Here is a 20,504-nt window from a genome sequence, read left to right as displayed (position 1 = left end):
AATAAGGAAACAGCCTTGCTGATCCTGCTACACCTGTTCTAACAGGTGTAAGGCTGTTCAGGTAATTCTAACTAAAAAGTGACACAAAATGGAAGGATGTATGAAATATGATTCTGCATGGTTTTGTTCTTAGTCCCATTATAGTCCACATTTTCATTAGTGACTGAAAAAGGGAGCAGACATACTTAGTAAATGTGGAGATCGCAGCTTGGGAGCTCTGCGAGCACGCTAGTCAATAGGCAAATTAAAATTTTAAAAAGATCTTGTAAGCTTGAAGGAACTGTCTGTAAAAGCAAGATAAAATGTACTAAGGACCAGTACAGGGGACTACATTTAGACAGGAATTATCTGCTGGAAGGTGGGTAATAACTGGTTAGGAAATAGCTCGACCAAGATTAGACCACAAACCAAACATTGAGTCAACTATGTTATGCAGAGTGGAAAAGGTAAGCATCATACTGCAATGGATAAATAATCCTGAAAATGGATGAAGAAATTCTTCCACTCTATTCAGCATTGATAATGCCTCAGCTGGAGCCTTAAGTCCAGTTTAACTTGTATCAAGAAAGATTCTTTTTCAAGTTCTACATTAGAATAAAAAAATCTTTCCAACTGTAAGGGCAATAAAGCACTGGGATAAGTTTCCTGGGGAAGTTATAGAGCATCCATGGAACATCTCTAAGATCATTTTATACAAATATATGGCCTGTTTGATGTGATATAGCTGCTCCTGCCTTGGGTCAGATTGACTAGATGAACTCTCAAGGTCTTTTCCAGCCTAGGTTTCCTGCGATCCACCTCACAGAGTTACTGCCTGATCCATTCAGCTTTCTGGGGAACAGTAGCTGCAGACTCATTTCCAGGGGCATTTTGCTGTTCTTCTCATGTGAGGTTCACAGGTAATTGACTGGAATGCCTCAAATAATCCTGCTTTACTTACAAGATCTCTCAGTTACTATCAAGCTGGAGTAATATAAATTAGGACATTGCTCCATCTTTCTGTTCTGAGGAGATCAAATCTTGCCCCCATTTAAGTCATTGGCAATATATTCCTACCACCCCAAGAGCAGCTGATGGAGAAAACAGTTTAATTAATGTCATACCAGAAAATAAAGTTGATGTACCAAAAAATCAAGTCACTCTTCTGAGCACTCATATGTATGCTGCTACTATTCTGGGGGCTAGTGATGGAGAATCAGCATTTCTTCTCATGGTCACTGGTGTGTGTCAGGTCAGGTCAACACGAAGCAATCAAGTCCACTGGTGCTCATTATAAAATGAGCTAATGTCCCTTTCCCTCTTATGAGGAGGTACAAAGCAGAGTCAAAACTTGGCAAAAAATCACTGTCACAGTTGCAAGAGTGAAATGCCAAAAGCCTGTGTAGGCGTTACGACTGAGGTGTCCTCAATGTCCATTTCCAAAACAATACATGGGATGTCTGGGATTTCATTTTTCTACTCTGTTCCCTTTTTTGGATCCACTCTTATAATGCTTATATGGACAAGCTGATGAAGTAAAAAGGCTATTTGCACTGACTGCAATATTTGCTTTCAGTTGCAAGTGTCTAATTGCTGTTTAGCAGGCAAGCATGTACACCTACGGAAAGGAGAGCTCTCTCTGGGTTTGATGCTCCTGGGCATCTGTAATCAGCACGTCTGAAAATATTTTAAAGTGAGCTCAACCTGTATTTGTCTTCATATCACAAAGTACTGCTAGGAACAGAATCGAATGTTTGGGTCTCTTTATATTATTTCCTTGTATGAGATGAAAGGCATTTATGCCTATCTTTTCTCTGCATTCAGAGACAGCTACCTGTACTCATGTACTCGATGATCTTAAAGGTCTTTTCCAACCTAAATGATTCTATGGTTCTATGTAATGGCATTCTGTACAAACCGTCCTCCTTTTCTTTCAAAACAGAGTAATAATCTAATATGATTTATTTCTTAGCGGCACAGTCTCCTAAACAGGCATTGGAAATTATCATTAACCTTGAAGGCTAGACAATCTATTTTTTGGACTTGCCCTTCACAGCACTAACGAAAGCAGTTTCTACAAGAGAAATTTGACTTTCACATTACCTGAGATACACATTTAAATCAATAAAATATATTAATCTTTTATATATTCCAGAACCTAAACCACAAAGTTTAAAATTATATCTTCACACTTATGAAACTCAGGTTTGCCATTCTGCTTAGGTGTAAGAGTGTGACATTTGAGAAAGCTGTGACATTTGGATCTGTGTCCAACAGAGGGAGGTGTTCAGAAACACGGATTTGGTCCAAACTCTTTCTAAGTTTAAGGAATTCAAAAGAAGGGGGGGGTGGCACATAAATGTAAATGAGCAACACATACGTGACTATTGCAATTCAATTAATTCAGCTGCTCTGTGAGAATTCAGGTGTGGAGTCACTGCTTGCTTACAGTGTCAGACCTACTTGGAATATTTAGGATCAGCCCAACATTTGGTGGGAGCACTTTAAGATCAGACAGGTAACAATATCGCCTCTGTGCTGGAAAGGAATTTTGATTCTCTTAAAAATAAAAATGACTAGTTCATACCTCCTGACTGATGTAAGGCAAACTCAAACACAGGTCCAGTCTGGTAGGCAATTTGTGTTCAGTAAAAACCTGAAGTTACTCGGCTGTGCCTTCCTCACAGGCAGTCACTATGGCAATGGGAAAATATTGTGAGGTATAGGAATGATGTGAATATGACTCAGAGAGTACAGAAAAAGGAACATTCAAAAACATAACTCCCAGTAGGCACAGAGTACACTTTTCAAAAATATGCACAAATCAAGGATGATAATCTGGTACTGCTTTGCACCGATGTGTTTACTGGGAAATGCAGTTAATAAATAACGAGCTGTAGTGCTGTATATTTTCAGCCCCTCTATTATCAGGGGGAAACAGAAGCTGGCGGTGAAGGAAATGGTGGCTCTCTGCTCTGCTCCTTCCAGCCCTGCACCTTCCCCCACGGGACCACCATGCGGCTGGAACTGCGTTTATCGGTAAGGGACATGTTCGGACAGACTTGGTCAAGTCAGTGTGTGACTTCCGTGGCCTTTCCAAGTGGGAAGGCTTCTTCTTTCACTTGTGAAGCCACAGAGGCTGTGGGAGCCCCTGTATGAAGTCTCCCATCTCATTGACCCTGGGCCCAGCAAACTGGGGTTTGGCCCGAGTACAAAGGAAGTAACCCAAAGCAAGAGCCACCCCACAGGGAGACATCCCTACAGAACATCACATGAACAAGAACTACCTGGCTAACCCAGACCTGTGCTCTGGCTGGCCCAGTGCCTGATGGGCTTCAGCTTGCCACAAAACAGGCATTTATAAAATAGCTTGTCCTCTGGAGAATTTTCTCCCCAGGTCTGCTATTTAGTTGTTTAGTCTCAAGAAGCATGAAGATAGATATTTACGGAGAGATATATATAAATATATATATTTTTAACTTGTTTAAGAAAAAATTCTACCTCATGCAGCTAATGATGATTGCATGGCCTGTATTAGTGCTAGTCATTCTCCAAATCCTTTACGCTTTTGGCCTCAGCAGCACACTGACGTAGTCCCGCAGATCAATTATGCATTGTGCAAAAGCCTTCTTTTAATCAAATTGATGTTCTGCCTTTTACTTTGCTTAATGTCTCTTTATCCTTGAACTCTGAGAAGCGCTACATATTAACTACTCTCTCTATAGCGTTCAAATTTTTCCTACATCCTCCTCAAGCTTCCCCTTCAATTTACTCGAATCCTTCAATCGTTTCTGCCCTGAAGGAGGTGAGAGCTTCCTCATGGGTTTCTGGGACCTGTGGAGTTTGGGGGCTGTCCCCAAGCTTCCCCTCCTGACCTGCAAGCTGCTGTTTCTTCATGAGAAATTCAGTGAGCTGAAGCAGTCCACTGCACCCTTTGATCCTGCTCCCCTGAGTTTTACTGTGGGAGGTACAAGGGAGCCCTGAGGCATCAACATGATTATACTGTATTCTTTTACCTTAAAAATTCTGGCCACCAGTATTGTTGCTCAGCAACATGAAACTGTGTATCACTGCTGGCTTCATTAAACTTTAAAAATATTTTTCCTTGCCAACTCAAATAAATAATTGACGATGATTTCAGTGTATATTTAGCATGTCCATTGGAATTCCAGTAAGTAGGTAAAACAGTTTTATATATCTGGAATTAAGAAGAAATAACTAATACTGGCTGTAAAATAAAAGGCATAGGTGAAAAATACTTGCACTTACATAGCAATTTTTATATTGCTCAAAAGTGCTATATCAAATAAATGTCAAAACCCTGTAATTATTTCTTTACTGAACACGCTGCACCTTCTTTTTTTGTGAAGAGCATTAAATCTTATTGTATAGTTTCCTACTAGAAAAGACTACAACAACTGATCCTTTGACTTCCTTATTATATATATATTTGCTAATATAGGCAATTGAACACATTAAATACACATAAATAGAGAAGAACAGATTTCAACATCTATATTCTCTGGTTGAGTAATAGTGCCTGGGGTTATTAAAAGGGAATGGGTTGTAAAACTCAAGTGTACTTTTCGTCATTTAACTGATGGATGACTTGTTATTCACCCCTAGCATGGGTCCCAGCTAAAATAAATTGCTGCAATGCTTATCAGCAGATTCTTTTCTATTATCTGCCTGAAGTCCCAGTTTTATCTAATTGGTGGCATTACCAGAACATTTTTCTGCAAATATAGAAGCCTCTTAGTAAATGCAATTGCTACTTTAATCCATGAGAGATGCGTTTAGATGAGTATCTGTGAGCAGAATGGAGAGAACCTGAGCTAGGGAGCTCCAGAGATCTCCGATCTAAATGACTGCCAAAATAAACATGAGTGGAGATAGAAGGATTAATCCTGTAATCCTTACTTAAGCAAAATTCCTGCTATCTTCAGTGAGATTCTCACTGGGGAACAGCTGTAGAAATTGGCCTAAATGAAGAAGAAATGAGAAAGGCCAAATTCTGCCTCTGGGTGTGTGTGTGTGGCTTCTGTAAAACCTGTAAAAAAGTGTGACACCCTGTGTCTGGGATAATCAGCATGTAAATTCCCACCAAGCTCTACACTACCAAGACTTTACTTGATATAAATACCAAGTACATCCATACCCTCATAGGGAAACATTTCTATCCAGCTTCACTAAGAAGCAAGAAAACAAGTGCAAACTGAAACTAACATTCAGAATTAGAATGTGCATTTTATTAGAAAGTGTCTTCCATTTTAACCAATCCTAGGAGTGTTTGAAGCATTTGTCTTCACTGAACTCAGAATTATTGCCCCCATTTTCCAGCAGAGATGGAAAACCAACATGCAAAGTTAAGTGATTTTCCACAGACCACACAGCAAGTGATTAGTATCATGGGGACAAATTAATCTTGGGTGTAAATCCATAAAGATTAATGGAGCTCTAACAGGGATTAATTTGGCCCATCATCTCTAAGGATAGCAAAACCAATTAGGTGATGTCATTAATCTTCTGGTTAGTACAGGACTGTTTCTTAAGCAATACTGAAGGAAAGGCAATAGAACAAGAATGACCAAAGGACCCACTAAAACAGATGAATTGGCCATTCCTCGGCAGAGGTTCGCAGCAGGAGCCTTAAATAGTGACAGCAGCCCTGATGTGCCCTCAGGCTCCCATCCCAACTGGGATGCTCTACGGCAATCATTTATTTGAGGATTGGAGAGTCAGCCCAGATTTCAGTCTCTGATAAGGTTTATGTCTTTTCTTAGGGCAAGACTTCCATGAAACTGATTTGGAGTCAAATATATTTATTATAGACCTGGGATCTTCAAATCTTTGGAAAACACAAAGTGGTTAATACCCTATGGAAAGTAGCACTTGAAAGATTCATAAATTTTAAAACTTCCACTTTTGGCCTGACAAAACATGAACTATCCCATTAGAAATAAGTCTATAAGAAGGAAGTATTGCAAAATCTGTATAACTGACATGTTCTGAGATTTGGAAAAAAATATTTCCTCGTTCTTTGGTTGGAACAATATAAAATTTTCCATCTTAAATACTGAAGATGTTCTTGATGCTTACAAAAGGGTCAAAACTGGCCCTCAGCTGAGAATGATCTGTCTTCTGTTTGCCTCAGAAATTAGATTTTTAAAAGAAGCTAAATTAGACAAAGTTTTTTTGTTAAAGAGCAACGACCAGCTATAACAAATGCATACAAAGCAGAAATGAACAGAACAACGGAGAGCTATGGCTTCCAGATCATGGTTGATGGAATTTATGGAAAAAGAACATCTGTGTCATTGGCAAGGTCTAGCGTGAGGACATTGAATAGCAGATAGTGAATTTGTGTCCAAAAGTTGTGTGCATTACCTAATAGGCCTGGTAAAAATGTTCCACTGGGATTTTGAAAGCAAAACTTGGCAACAGTGAGATCATTAAAACCCTACTGCATAGAAGCCCTCATTCAAAATGTAATAATATATAGCAGCTTTTTCATTGTTATTAGGAGAAAAAATATTCTAGCTGTAATAGGGATCTTCCAATCAATAATTCTGCCTGAATAAGAGTTTCACAGCTGAGATTTCATAATCTGTGAAATAACTTAAAACTCCTTTCATGGGGATGTTCTTGAATAAATTAAAACCTCTTTCCTCATTTTATGTAATGTAGGAGTTCAAATGAGGTGATGTGCTCAAGGCTGATAGTATGGGTCCATTCAGTAGGGAGGACGTCATGATGCTGCCTCGTACTGCAGCAGAGAAGTCAGGCTTTGCAGGACAGGGCTTTCCAGCTTCCTTCCCACCCAAGTTGACCGAGCATGTTTTAGGAATGTAATGACACACTGCTTCATCCATCTATGGACAAAGGATGCTAAAAAGAGACATAGAGTAAGCACCTAACCAGAACATCAAAGAAACTTGAATTTTGGCAGGGTGACTTGAATATAGAAGATGGAGTGGGGTAGAAATGTTTCTGAGTCGGTGCCGATGGTACGTCAGCACAAATACACTTAGGAGTTGGTACTTCTAAATACCGATGCTCATAAGCTTAGAAATTGTGATGTGGAAAATTTCATCAGCCAAAAGTAGGAAATAAATGTACCAGAGAGTGTTCATACATGGTATCATCTATGTTTCAGAAGGGCAGTGAAAACAACAGGAAATGGGCTTAAGAAAAAGCTGTCAAATTAGGCCCATAATATATAAGAAGATAAAATGTCCGTTTTAATATCTTCCTTTGACAGATGGATCTAAAGAAATATTCTGAGAAATGCTCCAACACAAGCCTATGTTTCCAGAAGGCCTTTCAGACTGCAAAATGGAAATGTTTCTGTCTCACTGTTTGTTTCTGACAACCATATCTGGTGATTATTAGAGGAAGAAATTCTAAAAATACACTTTTTTCATAAGTAGCTAATATATTGAACATTATAATTTCTAGACAAAAAGAAAATTCTGAATATAGGCAGTTGTATTTCAGTAGACTAGCTAGCTTAATACTAGTTTTCCTTTTGAAAAATAGACCATCTTTATCATTAGAGATTAGGGAAAATGGGTAGTGACCATGTCACCATTTATCCAGTCTTTCTAATGCGCAAATACAGCTGCAGCACAGTGCTGCGAGCACAAGGCTATGTAAAACCAGACAGTAAATGTAAAACTGTGCAAAAGTTATGTAAAACAAGTGCAGTAAATGTAAACCAGTTCATGCTTTCAGCTCTGGTATGGCCAGAGTAGGAGCTGGATACACGTACCTTATCTCATCTTCTGCAACTAATGTTTGTTGTAGAAACAATATAGAAACCAACACATCATCACAAATATTAGCTTCATGCAAAAAAAGCTTATATTGAAAATTACATTTAGTGTTTGGGGGACAAAATCAATACTTAGTGCTGTAGTGAATACCACAGTAAAAATACCTGACATTCAAATCCAAGTTGCTTCATAAAAAATAACTCCCCACAAACTATTATAGCCTGTCTAGTTCATATATCTTTGTTGCCCTACTTAAAACACATGTGTCAGAAATAATTTATGAGGAGAGATGTATGCATATTCATAGTAATTACTGCTTCACAATTCCAGTTGCAGTAAAGCTGAAAGATCCTAGAGAATAACAGCAAGAAAAGTAGTGACAGTAACTACTTCTAGGTGCTGTGGGGCACAGCAATGCCCAGACTTTGTCCGGTAAACACTGTGTTATCTGTTTGCTGATCATTTGATTGGTATGGCGACTGCTGCTTTTGTTAGCAATTAGCTCTGGTTCTGTTTTAAGAAAATAGTAACAGGCATCCTGAAATGCATGTATTTATGGAAAAGCCTTTTATGTTCTAGTTTGAATGTATTTGATGCTGTTCAGAGGTTTACCAGGTTCTTTTTTCCAGACTGCGGACACAATAGTGGAAACATTTATTCATTGGCTCACATACACATTTAGTGCTATATATGGATTGTCGACACAAATGAAAAAGTTGGCTTACATCACCGGAGATATGTTGTCTTAAAATCAGAGTAAAAGAACAGACTCCATGTAAGTATGTGAAATCTTCGTGGTTGTTTTCACATACCCATTTTAATTCCTATTTACATCAAACTAGCAGCAAATAAGCTCCTCACCATGTCCTTGCTAGGAAGCGGATGCTTCAGCTGTGGTGGCACCTTGCCCTCTTCAGAGGTACCAGCTCAACACTTGCTACCATCCCACAGTGCTCAGTGTTACACTGAGGGATGTAAAAAACTCATTTCTACTGACAAGCATCCCTTAAGATGTTTTGGAAGATGATACCAGTCCAAATCAGATGGTACAGGTCTGTCCCTGCCATCTCCCTAGGGAGGGTACCACCTCGAGCCCCATTTTGAAGGGAACACAGGTGCAGCACAACATGTCCAAGGGGAATAAAAGGGCCAGTCTCACAGAAAACAGAATATAGGTGCCCCAGCAAGTCAAGCCAGACACAAACCCCTTGCTTTGAGCACACAGCTGTTGAGGGGGTAAATATGAAGACGAGACAGACCAAGGTCTGAAGTACATCCTACAGAGTCAGCATCCTGAGAGCATGAACAGCTGGTTAATATGATTAAAGGAGATGGAAAAACATCATGAAGATGACATGGCCAGGGGGAGAAGATCAGTATGCACTAAAAGCCAGAGAAGTGCCTGGTTGCATGCATGGCTCAGTGTCAATACCAGGTCACGTGCAGGAGGCAACCCAGCATTACTGTTCCCTGCACAATTTCATGATACCCACAAAAAGCCACCATCCCCACCTCCCCTAGGTGCCTGGCATGCTGGGGGTTCCCTTCCCTCACATGCTGGGCAATGTTAACTCCAACAGTATGATTAGTAGTATCATTTATCCACTAGCTATCTTATCTCTTTATTCTGAACAAAGAAGAACCCATGAGGATGGATTCCTCGTTCAATCTATTATAGACTACAGGCCACACATGACCTAGGATTTTCGCAAAGATTTTTGTTAGAAAGGAAAAATATCTGCTTTTCCACAAACCCTGGCATTTGACCTCCCAGCTGGATAGTTTCAGATAGCTTCAGAGGTCTCACTGTACTTCTGTCTTTCAATAGCTCCTGGGTGTCCGACACAGCCCTATGCTTGGCTTGTGCTGGGATGAAGTGCCTTGTCTCCTTAACAGATCTCCCTCTTCAGTGTGCATGAGCCTATTCCACAAGAGCAAGCGTAACACTTTTGTAAAGCCCTCTCTGAACAAAGCAGCCAGCTCCAAAAGCATCTTTCTACCTGGGCTGTCTCAGCTGCTCACAGTTAATGAGCCACATGCTATATAATACAGCAATGGGGCTGTCAGAAGGGTTTTTGAACCTCTTCTCGCTGTGCAGAGCCCAGGTTTGGTACATGCATAATTCAAATGATACCATTTGCTGCTGTGATGATGATTGCTGGACTCGGGCAGATTTGTGGGATCGAGCACTGCGAAGGGAAGGACTGCTGAGGGCATTGGCAGTGTACAGCAATCACTGACAGCACCTCCCAGAATTACACCTGCAGACCACAAAGTCACTGCCATGTGCAAACAGCAGTCCCTGTACCCCTGTACCCTGGTATGGGAGAGCTGGTATTTCTGGGGCTGGATAGAAATGCAACACATTCGTCTCTTTTAAATCTGGTTTTGGTTTTGGGATATGCTGCCAAGCTGTACAATGCAGGGAGAAAGACAATACCACTATTTAATCTACATAGATTAGTCTCTGCATGAACTCAAATCCTGGATTTTCTTGGCTAGATGTCAGGATGGGGATTACTTTTGTTAGCTAATGAGTAACATAAAAAGATCTACAAGACTACTACTTAGGAAAATGAAATATATTTAAAATCAGGTATTTTGATTGCTTGTTTTTTTCCTTACTGACTGAAATTACAGTTATGTATAGTCTCAAGCTAGTAAGCAACAAATCCTTTCTTATTAAAGTAACTTAAACTGTTAATGGTGTATAGCTTGCTTTAGGTTTATAGATTTTTTTTACTGCCACCTGTCTACTTTCCAGACTGTACTGAAGAAAAAGGAAAGCTATTTTCTGTTCTAAACTCACACTAAAACACTCACCATGAACAGGTAATACTCAAAAAGAAACAAGTCTATGAGACCTTCAGAGCTCAGCACTGAGTCAGAACGATTTTTCTTGCTGTAGTATGATATTTAAAATCAGACAATGCAGAAACAGACACTACCTTACAGTGTCATATCCAGACCACAGAAAACATCATTGCAGTAACCCTGTCTACTTACTACTTAACACCGAACCACCATCACACTTAAGGAAAATTAATTACTTTGTAGATGAAGTTAAAATACAAGGTAATTCTCATGTCAACGACAATGCGAAATTAAGTAATGGAAGAAACAAGTGACCTGCACAGAACTCTGATGCTCCACTGTGGTCTGCCTGAGATGGCTCCTCGGGGATGGACTTCATGTTCCTCAGCAATGCCCCCGGAGCAGCTGGTGAGTTATGTCCAGAACTCAAAGGGCTCTGCATGAGAGGCAGCTGGGTGCCTTATCTTCTTTTTATTTATGTGAAGGTTACAATGGCAGCAGACAGCAATGCATAGACACTAAATTAATTAAGCTGGTTTTAAGCCACAGCATTAAGGTGATGTCATAAGAACCCGCTTAGAATGGCAAGGTCACTGGAAAGGGAGAGTACACGTCCTGCAATAAAAGAATTTGTAGTTTGGGCTTGTGTTGGATGCCTTGTGTGGACTTGTCAAACTGCTTGTTTTTCCGTCCTGGCACCACCTGAAAAAGTACTTTTTCTATCCATTGAATTATCCAACAGCATCTCTGATTTAAGCAGGAGAAGAGCTGATACACCTGCTTGAGCTGTGAGCAACACACATTATATACTCAGAAAAACATAAATTAGATACATTTGGAAACACACAGAACTGGGAAAATACTTTGATGCAAGATAACATAGTCCATATAGTTTATGCCAGACTGAGTTTGTGTTTGTATACAAGCATGCTCAGATAGGCACATGCTGGGCAATCAGAAATCTGCCCAGTTTACCACTTGCACTGAAATGACATTGTATGGCCATTTTGCATTGATAGTTTAATTATGTTGTACAGCTGAGACTGAGGGTTTTTTCCTCTATTTCCTAAGTAACTAGTTTTGTAAAAATCAAGAACAGAAACAATTAGTTTTGATTTTCTTCATAGCGTTACGAAAACAAAATTTTAGGGAGACTTTAACAGAAGAAATAAAGCAGATGCTGATGCATTGTAAGCTCTTAATGATGCTATTGCTTCATTCTGAAATATTTCTACTAGGAAATGTTGAGCATCTAAATTGTAGCCATAATCCTCTCATACAGAAGCCTTTTCTACAGCTTGTAAAAAATAAGTGCAAGCCTGTGTCTTCAGCATTAGTGGAATCAGCTGAAGTGAGTAATGCTTTGTGTATCCTAAGGCTGTGATCCTGTAAACGTGGTAAAAAGACGGCAGTGTTGGTTTTTCTAAGCAGTCAGTCCCACACGAGGTGAACTGAGTCAGAGCATTCGAGATGGATGGGCAGCTCTGAGAAAGGAGCTTTTGTTCCTCATCTCCAGTCTCTAACAGTCACAGTGAAATCGTCTCTACCATCTACCTATTAGCATCAACATCACTGGGGCTGTTTGTGTGAGAAACACTTATGAATATAAGCAAAGGTCACACAAGGAGACTCTTAAATCAAGATCTTTTTTTGTGCCAAACTTAAAATGACCACACTGATGACACACCAGTGCCTCCCATAAGGAAAAGCTAGAGGCAGCTAGAAGGACAGATGTGGTTCAATTTGTCACTGAGAGCTTTACAGTAACAACTATTTATCCTTGCCTGCAGTATTCAGACAAACAACTGAAGAGAAACAATTCTGTTCACTACATGGCAGTCTCCTACCCCTTTTTTTCCTGGTAGCTGTTACTTGTAATTGCAGCAAGAATAATATCCTGAGGGCTTTATGCTGAGCTGTTGGATTTGAACATCAGGCTCTCAACTTACAGCCTCTATATCCCCCCCCCCCCCCCCCCCACCAGACAAGTACACACTGTTTCTGCTAATAAAAGCTTATGAAACAAGCTTAGACCTGTGTAGATTTTACCAATTTCATACAAGGAATTGACTGTAAAATCCACTTGGTAATCATGCAAAACCGGAAGGCAGATGAAATAGCTCTGTTCTGCTCTCGATGCCATGGGGCACATCTTGGCCCAATTTGTGTGTGATCCAGCAGTACTGCAGGCAGTGAGCTGTATGGGGTCTGAGGTCGGGCAGCATGTGCCGGAGAGCGGATGCGCTTTTATAAGCATTCCTTCTTGTAGCACCTCAGCGTTTCCAAGTGCGTGGAGGTTATACACTAGCTATGCTTCAATGGTGCGGAAAAGCACTTTCTATTCAAAGTGAATAGTCATCAAAGTAATAGAGAAAATTGTTAAGTGCTGTCAATGGAGACATCTTTGCTTTTTTATAGATGCGTTAATGGAATACCCTGCCACAAATCATGAGGGGTTTGCAGCCCGTTACTTCTGAATGGTGAATATAATGATGAAAACAAATATTGTGTTACCCACTGGTTTCCATTATTGGGCTAAATTATTGGATTAAATCATGATCCCCAGAGCTGAAGTCAAAGGATTTTGCCCAGAGCAATGATTAAGATATCGGAAGACGCAATCTCCCTGAGCTGAGGGGAAGCATGGGAGTCGGGGAGTGGCAGCACAAAGGGTGCCTGAGTATGCCCATTCCACCCACCACATGAGGACATAGGTTGGAAGAATGAACTACTTCTGCATGGACACGTGCACGCACACACACACATTTATATATACACACATAGATATATATATATCTATGTCTGTGGGCCCTGCTGCACAGCCAAGACAAGGGCACTCTGAGCCCTCCCCATCCATACAAGGAAGCCCAGCATTGCTCCATACGGATTTTTAGTGGCTCCTATACGATGCTTCACAGTTTTCTCGAGTTAAAAGGCAAAAGAAACGTATGCACTGCTGCTAAAAATAGCCAGTTAAACCCTCAGTGATTCATTTGGTGGTGGGGAGTGCCCATAAGCGCCTCTATCTAAACAGTCTGTCTCTGGCTCAGTAGCTCCCATGCCAGCTTGTGAATGTCTCTCCAGTCTTGCTCAGTCTGTTTTCCTATGGGTTATATCTTCTTTAGCTAAATATATTAGGGAAGTCTATTTTTCTCCCTCCATGGCACCAAGACCCAAGCATGACTTCCTCTCACACTAGGAATTTCATAAATAAATCACTATTATTTCCCTGGGAACATATAGCATTACAAAAAAACAAAACCAAACAAAAAAATCCAGGAAACGAAGCCAAGGAATCATCCCTTTCTCAGGTTAGATATGTTAGAATAATAACAGGAACAGGAATATGCTGTTAAACTTCAGTGGCAGACTTCTTTGCATTGCTCTGATTTATGCAAGTAATAAATAATTGCACTGAACGACTTCTCGAGGTACAGCTAAAGAAGGCTTCATGTGAGAAAGAAAGCTTCATGTGATTTAGCTCCCCATCCCCCAATCATACACACTCAGGGTGATGACCAGGATTTAAATCACAATCCTGTAAATTGCCATGGATTGGGAGAAAATTAAATTGGACCCTTTGGTGACATCCTTGGAGTGCGAGTGGCTGTTTATGAATGTATAACTGAGCTTATTGATAGGCGTTTTGAACCTGAAATAGGCTCTGTTTGGAGCTGTTGGATTTTTTAATACCTGTTACAATATCACTATTTTTCTGGAACTATCCTATGTTTTTTGTAAGCAAGTTCTACCTGTCACTCACAACCCCTAGGAAGAATGAGGGAATGAGATGCTTCCTCAGTTGCAGTATGGGCTTCTTTATGTCTGCTCCAATGTGAAGGGCAGGTAAATCAGAGGTGGTTTAGCCGAGAGAGCTGGGCAATGAGTGTATATCGATGTTACTGATGTGAGCCCCAAACACAGAGGAGCCAAAACCTGTTTTTCCCCCAGAGCATCCCTTCAGCAACATGTGGCTGAAACAGGCCTTTCCCGGGATTGAAACCATCACTCGCTCCTTGGTGTACCCATAAACACTGACTCCAGAGGACACGAATCTGGGATGCTGTGATTAATGGTTCTTTCTTTTCTCTCTTTCTTTGTTTTTTTCTTCTAATGGGATGTCATGTTTGACATCTTTTCTCTTTTGATGTGGGGACTCACTGGTAACTAATAAAATTTTTGCTGCTAAGGGTCATTTTGTGAGGTATTTAAGTTACAGTAGGATAACTGGGGAATAATAAATAAATCCTTTGGGTAGTGATACTTAGTTACCAAATATTTAGTCTCCTCAGTTAATACATGCCACATAACCAGATTTTAATGTCATTACTTTTTTTACGAACAAAATAGTATTTTCTTGATGCATTCACTGATATTATTTGGCAGTCACCTTTTTTATTTTTCTGTGTAAAGACAGTCTGTCTTTGTTAGGAAACATCATTGCCACTGACAAAGGTAGTGATTTCTTTAGTCTGCACATAATACTACATGTCCTTGTTGGAGCACGACAAGATACCAGCATATTTGTCTTCTCATTTGTAAAAGTTTCCCCAAACACTTTCCCTTCTAACAGCATGTTCATGATCCATACTGTGCATGCTTAGACTACACACATCACATTAGCAAGGCAACATCAGTAAACTTATGATTTATCCCTGTTTTCCCTCAAGGGCTGGGCACACACAGTTCCACGCTCGAAGAGGAAAGACGCTGCCTCCCAGCAGCCAAAAAGCACAAAAAGACTCATGTGCTGTGGCTCTGTCCGAATGAGTAAGCAGCTGAAAATAATACCGCTTACATTTTCTTTGGCAATGGGGATTATAGACAATATTTATCCTCCTTTTCAAATTTTCTGTGAACCAACTAGTTCAAGATCACAGCTAACATAACTGGAATACAGACTAGTTTGTAGTGCTGTAACTGACTTCATCTCCAACAGACCAGCTTTGAAATACTAATAAATTCATCCATGAGATACTCTGCTCTCTTCTGTGTAATAGTGGATTTTGCAGCTAGTGTTTCTCTTTTTCTGTAATCTGACCCTATCTTTCTCCCACTCTTAATGCTCCTAACTATCAGTCAAGGAATTAATCTCAAGATTGTGTCCTAAACCCATTCCTGGAAAGGCAATGGAAGTAAGTATCAATGATATTTTTCAGTTCAACTAGTACATGCCATAAAGATTACGTATGTGCAAGACACAGCAGGACAAAGATACACTTGTCAGTTGATGCATGTTTGATCAAACAATTTAAAAAAAGAATAATAGATGAGATCTTGAGATTTTTGGAACCTAAGTTCAGTCTTATCGGTAAGTCCAAGTTGAGCTCCTTGAAATCAATGAAAATATTTGAATGAGGAACAAGACAGACGCAGGGTGAATATTTCCAGAGAGGACTGCAAACTACCTCCAGGCATCTTGCAACTGATAATTTCTGCTTGTAGCAATGACACATAGCACTATTTAATGGCCTTCGGGGGGTTGTGCTTATTCAGTGGTGAGCACTTGGAGTACATCTCCTGCAAAATACACTCTGAGACTGATTTCCAAGTGGTGGTGTAGCAGGCTGTCCCACTGGAGGGCATTAGGAGGAAAAGGCATCAGCTGGGAAAATAAACAGAGACCCAAGCAATGCCAATAGAAAAGAACAGAACTAGAAAACAACTGTGAATTGGGCTCTTAAATCCAGGTTATTAATAGCTGCAGAATGGGTCTCCTTTAAACATGTACCTCTATTGCCTAAGTCCCCCAAATGAACTCTCTAAACTCTGATCTCTGAACCTCATAAAACAGTTTTGATGTTTACAGTAAATGAAAAATAATTTCTCTGATTGCTGCTCCACGTCTGGCACTTCTGCAGTAAGTTCTCTGCAAATAAAGAAAATAATTATCGTATGCATTTTTATATAATTGTTAAGTGAATAAGTGAGCTTCATGGGCACCTTTATTCTCTCCCTTTCCAGAAAAAGAAAAAACTCTGATAGCCTCATAAAAGTCAGACTTTTTTCCAGCTATCATCAAACACAGTTAGCGTAAGCTAGCACGCAGAGCAGAAGGAGCATTAATGCCTAGCACTGCCGACAAGCCAAGTAGGGCTGGAGCTTGGCAGAGGACCAGCAGCCCTTCCCCTGCAGAGCCAATTGCACTGCTAGGGAAAAGACTGAGGTCTGTCGTGGAGGGGCTAGTACTGATTTCGACACCACTTCCTAAATGCTTCTCAACACTGTCTGGTTACAGCATCCCAGCCCAGTTAGTTAAGATGTCCTCTGCTAGAGGATTTGAATCCTCTCAAGAAGCTGTAGGATAAGCACCAGTGCTTATCTGCTCAGCAATGTCAGGACTCAGGCCTTTGTGGGTACATACGGAAGTGGCAAGTTGGGCTGAAATGTCTGAACTAGCACTTATATTGGAGCTCCAGTGCACACGATAGGATTTGAGACTCAGGTACCCAAATCTTTGTTCCTTCCTGGGAACCCAAGCTCTTTGTGGGCTTGGTGTGGCTTAGCAGTCTGTGATTCACTCACAAACAATGAAAGACCTCAGAGGCTAAATTCCAGCCATCCTGTGAGATCCAGGTTGGGACCTGGGCCAGCTGGGCCACCCTTTGCCACTGACTGGAGCAAGGTCTAAGTATCTCTAAAAATGGGCCTCTTGTCCTTATTCAGGGAAACCTCCCTTTCATTTCACATATTTTATATCTGAGTAAGAGCTCAAAAAAACCAAAACAAAACCAAAATAAGGATTGGATTCATTAACTATTAATACTATTCATTACTAGTATTTCTACAGTAGCATTTGCATGCATGAAACTTCAGTACAAATGGAAATATATCCCTCCTTCACATATCTTACAAGTTAATTTATATGCAACGTAGCTTGTCAAGAGATGGCAAACAAAAGACCTGGGAGGAAGAGGATTTACTCTAAATAAGCCGATAGCTACAAATGATTCTGAATCATATTGGAATTAAGTGACTTAGTGCCACTAATGCCACTGGCACTGCTGCTAGCCTTGACACTGGTGAGGGACTTAATCTAAGAAGCTCTTTTGATTTCTCAGAGGCTCTTAATGGTTAATTTCCTATTCCTTTTCCTTTTTTTATTTCTCCTTCTTTAGGACTTGTCAGACAGAAAGGCTGATGTGTGAAAGGATCTAATCTAGGCTATGCTTAGGTTATGACAGGCAGGAGATGGAGGAACAAAAGAGAAGCAAGACAGAAAAAATATCTTGCAGTTCGGCTGATCCACTAATATTTGCTAATTGCAATAAATATGGTACAGCACAGAAGCTTCTAATGAGCTTATATAAAGCATTTTAATGGGACGCTGTCAGGTTAAATGTTGTGTTTAAAAATATAAATGTCCTTAATAATTCCAGATTAAAACAGAGTGAAGTTTGAATACCCAACTAATTTTTCCCCCTTTGTGCCAGGGTCTGAACTGTATTTCACACAACCCAGCCACGGAAAACAGATAGGGCTTTCTTCTGCTGCTTTCAGGCTGGAGCACACCTACATCATACGAGGGAGGACAGCGCACAGATGCCCCAGGCAGCGCTGGAAATGCAGCTGCAGAGATGCAATGGGGCCGCGTTATGCCCTGGCTCGCCACGCTGCCAGCAGCTCTTGTTAGCTCTGGCCCAGCTTCGGGCTCCTGGGACAGCAGCTCTGGGGCTTGCACAAGGATTTCACCCTGGGATGGCAGTTCTGGGGCTTGCATGCGGGTTTCCCCGCCAGCATGGCAGCTCGGGGGATGGCATGAGGATTTTCATCCAAGGACAGCAGCTCTGGGGCTTGCAGGAGGGTTTTCCCTGGATGCTGCTCTATGCAATGGGGCTCTTGCAGCTCCACCAGGACTGGCCCAGGGGTCCTCACATGGCACTGGATCACAATGTGCAGCTTCATTTTCTTGTTTTAGTCCATGACTTAAATATTTCCATGTTTAGATTACAGGCCTTTCAGAGCGGAGTTTAAATCCAGAGCAGTGACTATGTTGAGTTTAACCAAAACTGAAGGAAAGAGCCTGTGGAAACTTCTTCACAAAGAAGTTTTGTAAACAGTGGTTTGATACTATGGTGATGGATCCTCAGAACTGCCGACTTCATTTTTCTTTCTATTCAATCCCTTAGTTTTCTTCCAAACATGCAGATCTTAGTCCTGTCCTACATGGCTGCGCTGATCGTGCATTTTTATGCATTAAACAAGTGCCAAGGAAATCATACTTGGAGAATAGCGATGCTGGATCTACTTCCCAGCCAAGCCTCTCACAGAAAATGTGGGAGGAGGCCAAATGCATCTGCCTGCCTTGGTATCTCCAGGGGCCTCTGGATGTGCTCATTTACCCTGGGTCTTGGTAAACCACAAAGGATGGTCCAAATCTGAGAGGGATGAGAGTGTGATGGGTCTTGCCCAAACAAGAAAATCCATTCACAGACTGAAGGGCTCGGGTGTGTTGCCATGTGGAAGCAATGCTTGAGGTCATGTCCTCTGCTGTTTGCATCATCTGCCTGCTGAAGCCCCCTTGGTGCTGGGCCTGCAGCCCTGAACTCCACCCTCCCGCGAGGGTGAGCCCTAGGATAGCCCCGCTGCTGTCTGCTGTAAGAGGAGCTGGACCATGCTGGCAGCAGCTTGGCCTGTGGATTACAGGGTGTCTGATCCCAAAAGCCCCTGAGCTTCAGGCCACGATCACCATGAGTCTCCCCTGGTAGGTGCAGCCTCTCTCTTGCATTCAAAGCATCTGAGTGTATCTATTCCCGCTTACCAGAAAGATACTGCAGCAAATTTAGTGGGCTTCTGCATTTGCTAACTAGCAAATTCTCCTCTCCCAGGTGGAAAGATCCTCTGCTTCTTTTATACTGAAGAAGCAGAGAAAATAAATGCTTCCAAATAACCCACAATCTGGATGACTTCAACAGAAGCAAGAACAAGCACTTAGAGCGTGATAGAAGGATTACTGTCGCCACATATCATTATCTGGGGGAGGACAAGCCTGATGCATTGGAAGCTTTGTAAACATCTCAGACTATTTAGGGAATCTGCAACACAAGCCAAAATGTTTGAAAGCGTATTTTTCCTAAAACATGCATTTCCCAAATGAGTATGGACAAATTCAGGTCTGGAACAAGTCCAGTGAGCATGATGAACTATGACTAGGGAAGAGCAGGGGCAATTGATTTTGTTACACCCTCCCTCCCAAAATGATGTAATATCTCTTAAATTCAGTGGGTGGAAAAAAAAAGCCTATGCAATATAATAAGGATAAAAGTTTGTTCTGACTTCCTCAGCCTCCAAGCCTGCTAAGCACAAGTCTCTGTTCGCTATATACTGCAGTCTCCTGGCCCAGCCCACTGAGTAATTGTGTTTTCTGTTTACTTCTTTTTCCAATCTCTTCCGTAAGCCAAAGATAAAGCCAGTACAGCTCCAGCTGTACTTTTGAACCCATGTTTAAATGGGGTGGAAATAAATCTTAATGAGATTGTCTAGCCCTATTACCTTAAGTAGTATACCTCAAATGAACCCTGTGAAAGGCTGTAATTCCCTTCTGACATTCAGTGACATGAGCAAGTGGCTCATATTTCACTACTGTGGCTTGGGTCGTCATCGGATACTCGGTAGAATTCCACTTTTATTGCATAAGAATTGGAGAAACTCGCCTTTATTAAAGATGCGAAAATAGTAGAAGATGCTTTCCTCTAATAAGCACAAAGAAATTTCACCTAATCTTCACTCCAAGCAGAAACTGACTTTTGCATTTCTACTTCATGAGGATTCAGACACAAAAACTGCTCCCATAAATTCTTATGATTGGTGTTTTGAAGCTTCCTATTCCATCTCTGGATAAAATCAAGGTATTTTCCCAGGACTTGCTGCGGGGCAGAGCAAGGAAGGCAGCAGCAGACAGGCAGGACTGGAAGAACCGAGGAAGGGCCAGAGAGG

The 20,504-nt window shown here is 41.1% G+C and overlaps 1 protein-coding gene across 2 annotated transcripts in view; it reads right to left on the bottom strand.

The window, feature by feature from the left end:
- The window catches only part of EML1 (EMAP like 1), a 107,721-nt gene extending 96,701 nt beyond the window's left edge, over positions 1-11,020 (bottom strand). For both annotated transcript variants that reach the window (XM_074868766.1, XM_074868768.1), the window contains exon 1: positions 10,884-11,020. In XM_074868766.1, coding sequence (XP_074724867.1) covers positions 10,884-11,010 — 127 coding nt within the window. In that variant the 5' untranslated portion in view covers positions 11,011-11,020. The remainder of the gene's footprint in view (positions 1-10,883) is intronic.
- Positions 11,021-20,504: the final 9,484 nt, after the last annotated feature.

This window comes from Strix uralensis, chromosome 4 (assembly GCF_047716275.1).
Source record: "Strix uralensis isolate ZFMK-TIS-50842 chromosome 4, bStrUra1, whole genome shotgun sequence".
In the NCBI taxonomy this organism is placed as follows: Eukaryota; Metazoa; Chordata; class Aves; order Strigiformes; family Strigidae; genus Strix; species Strix uralensis.
This window is presented reverse-complemented; position numbering and strand designations above follow the sequence as displayed.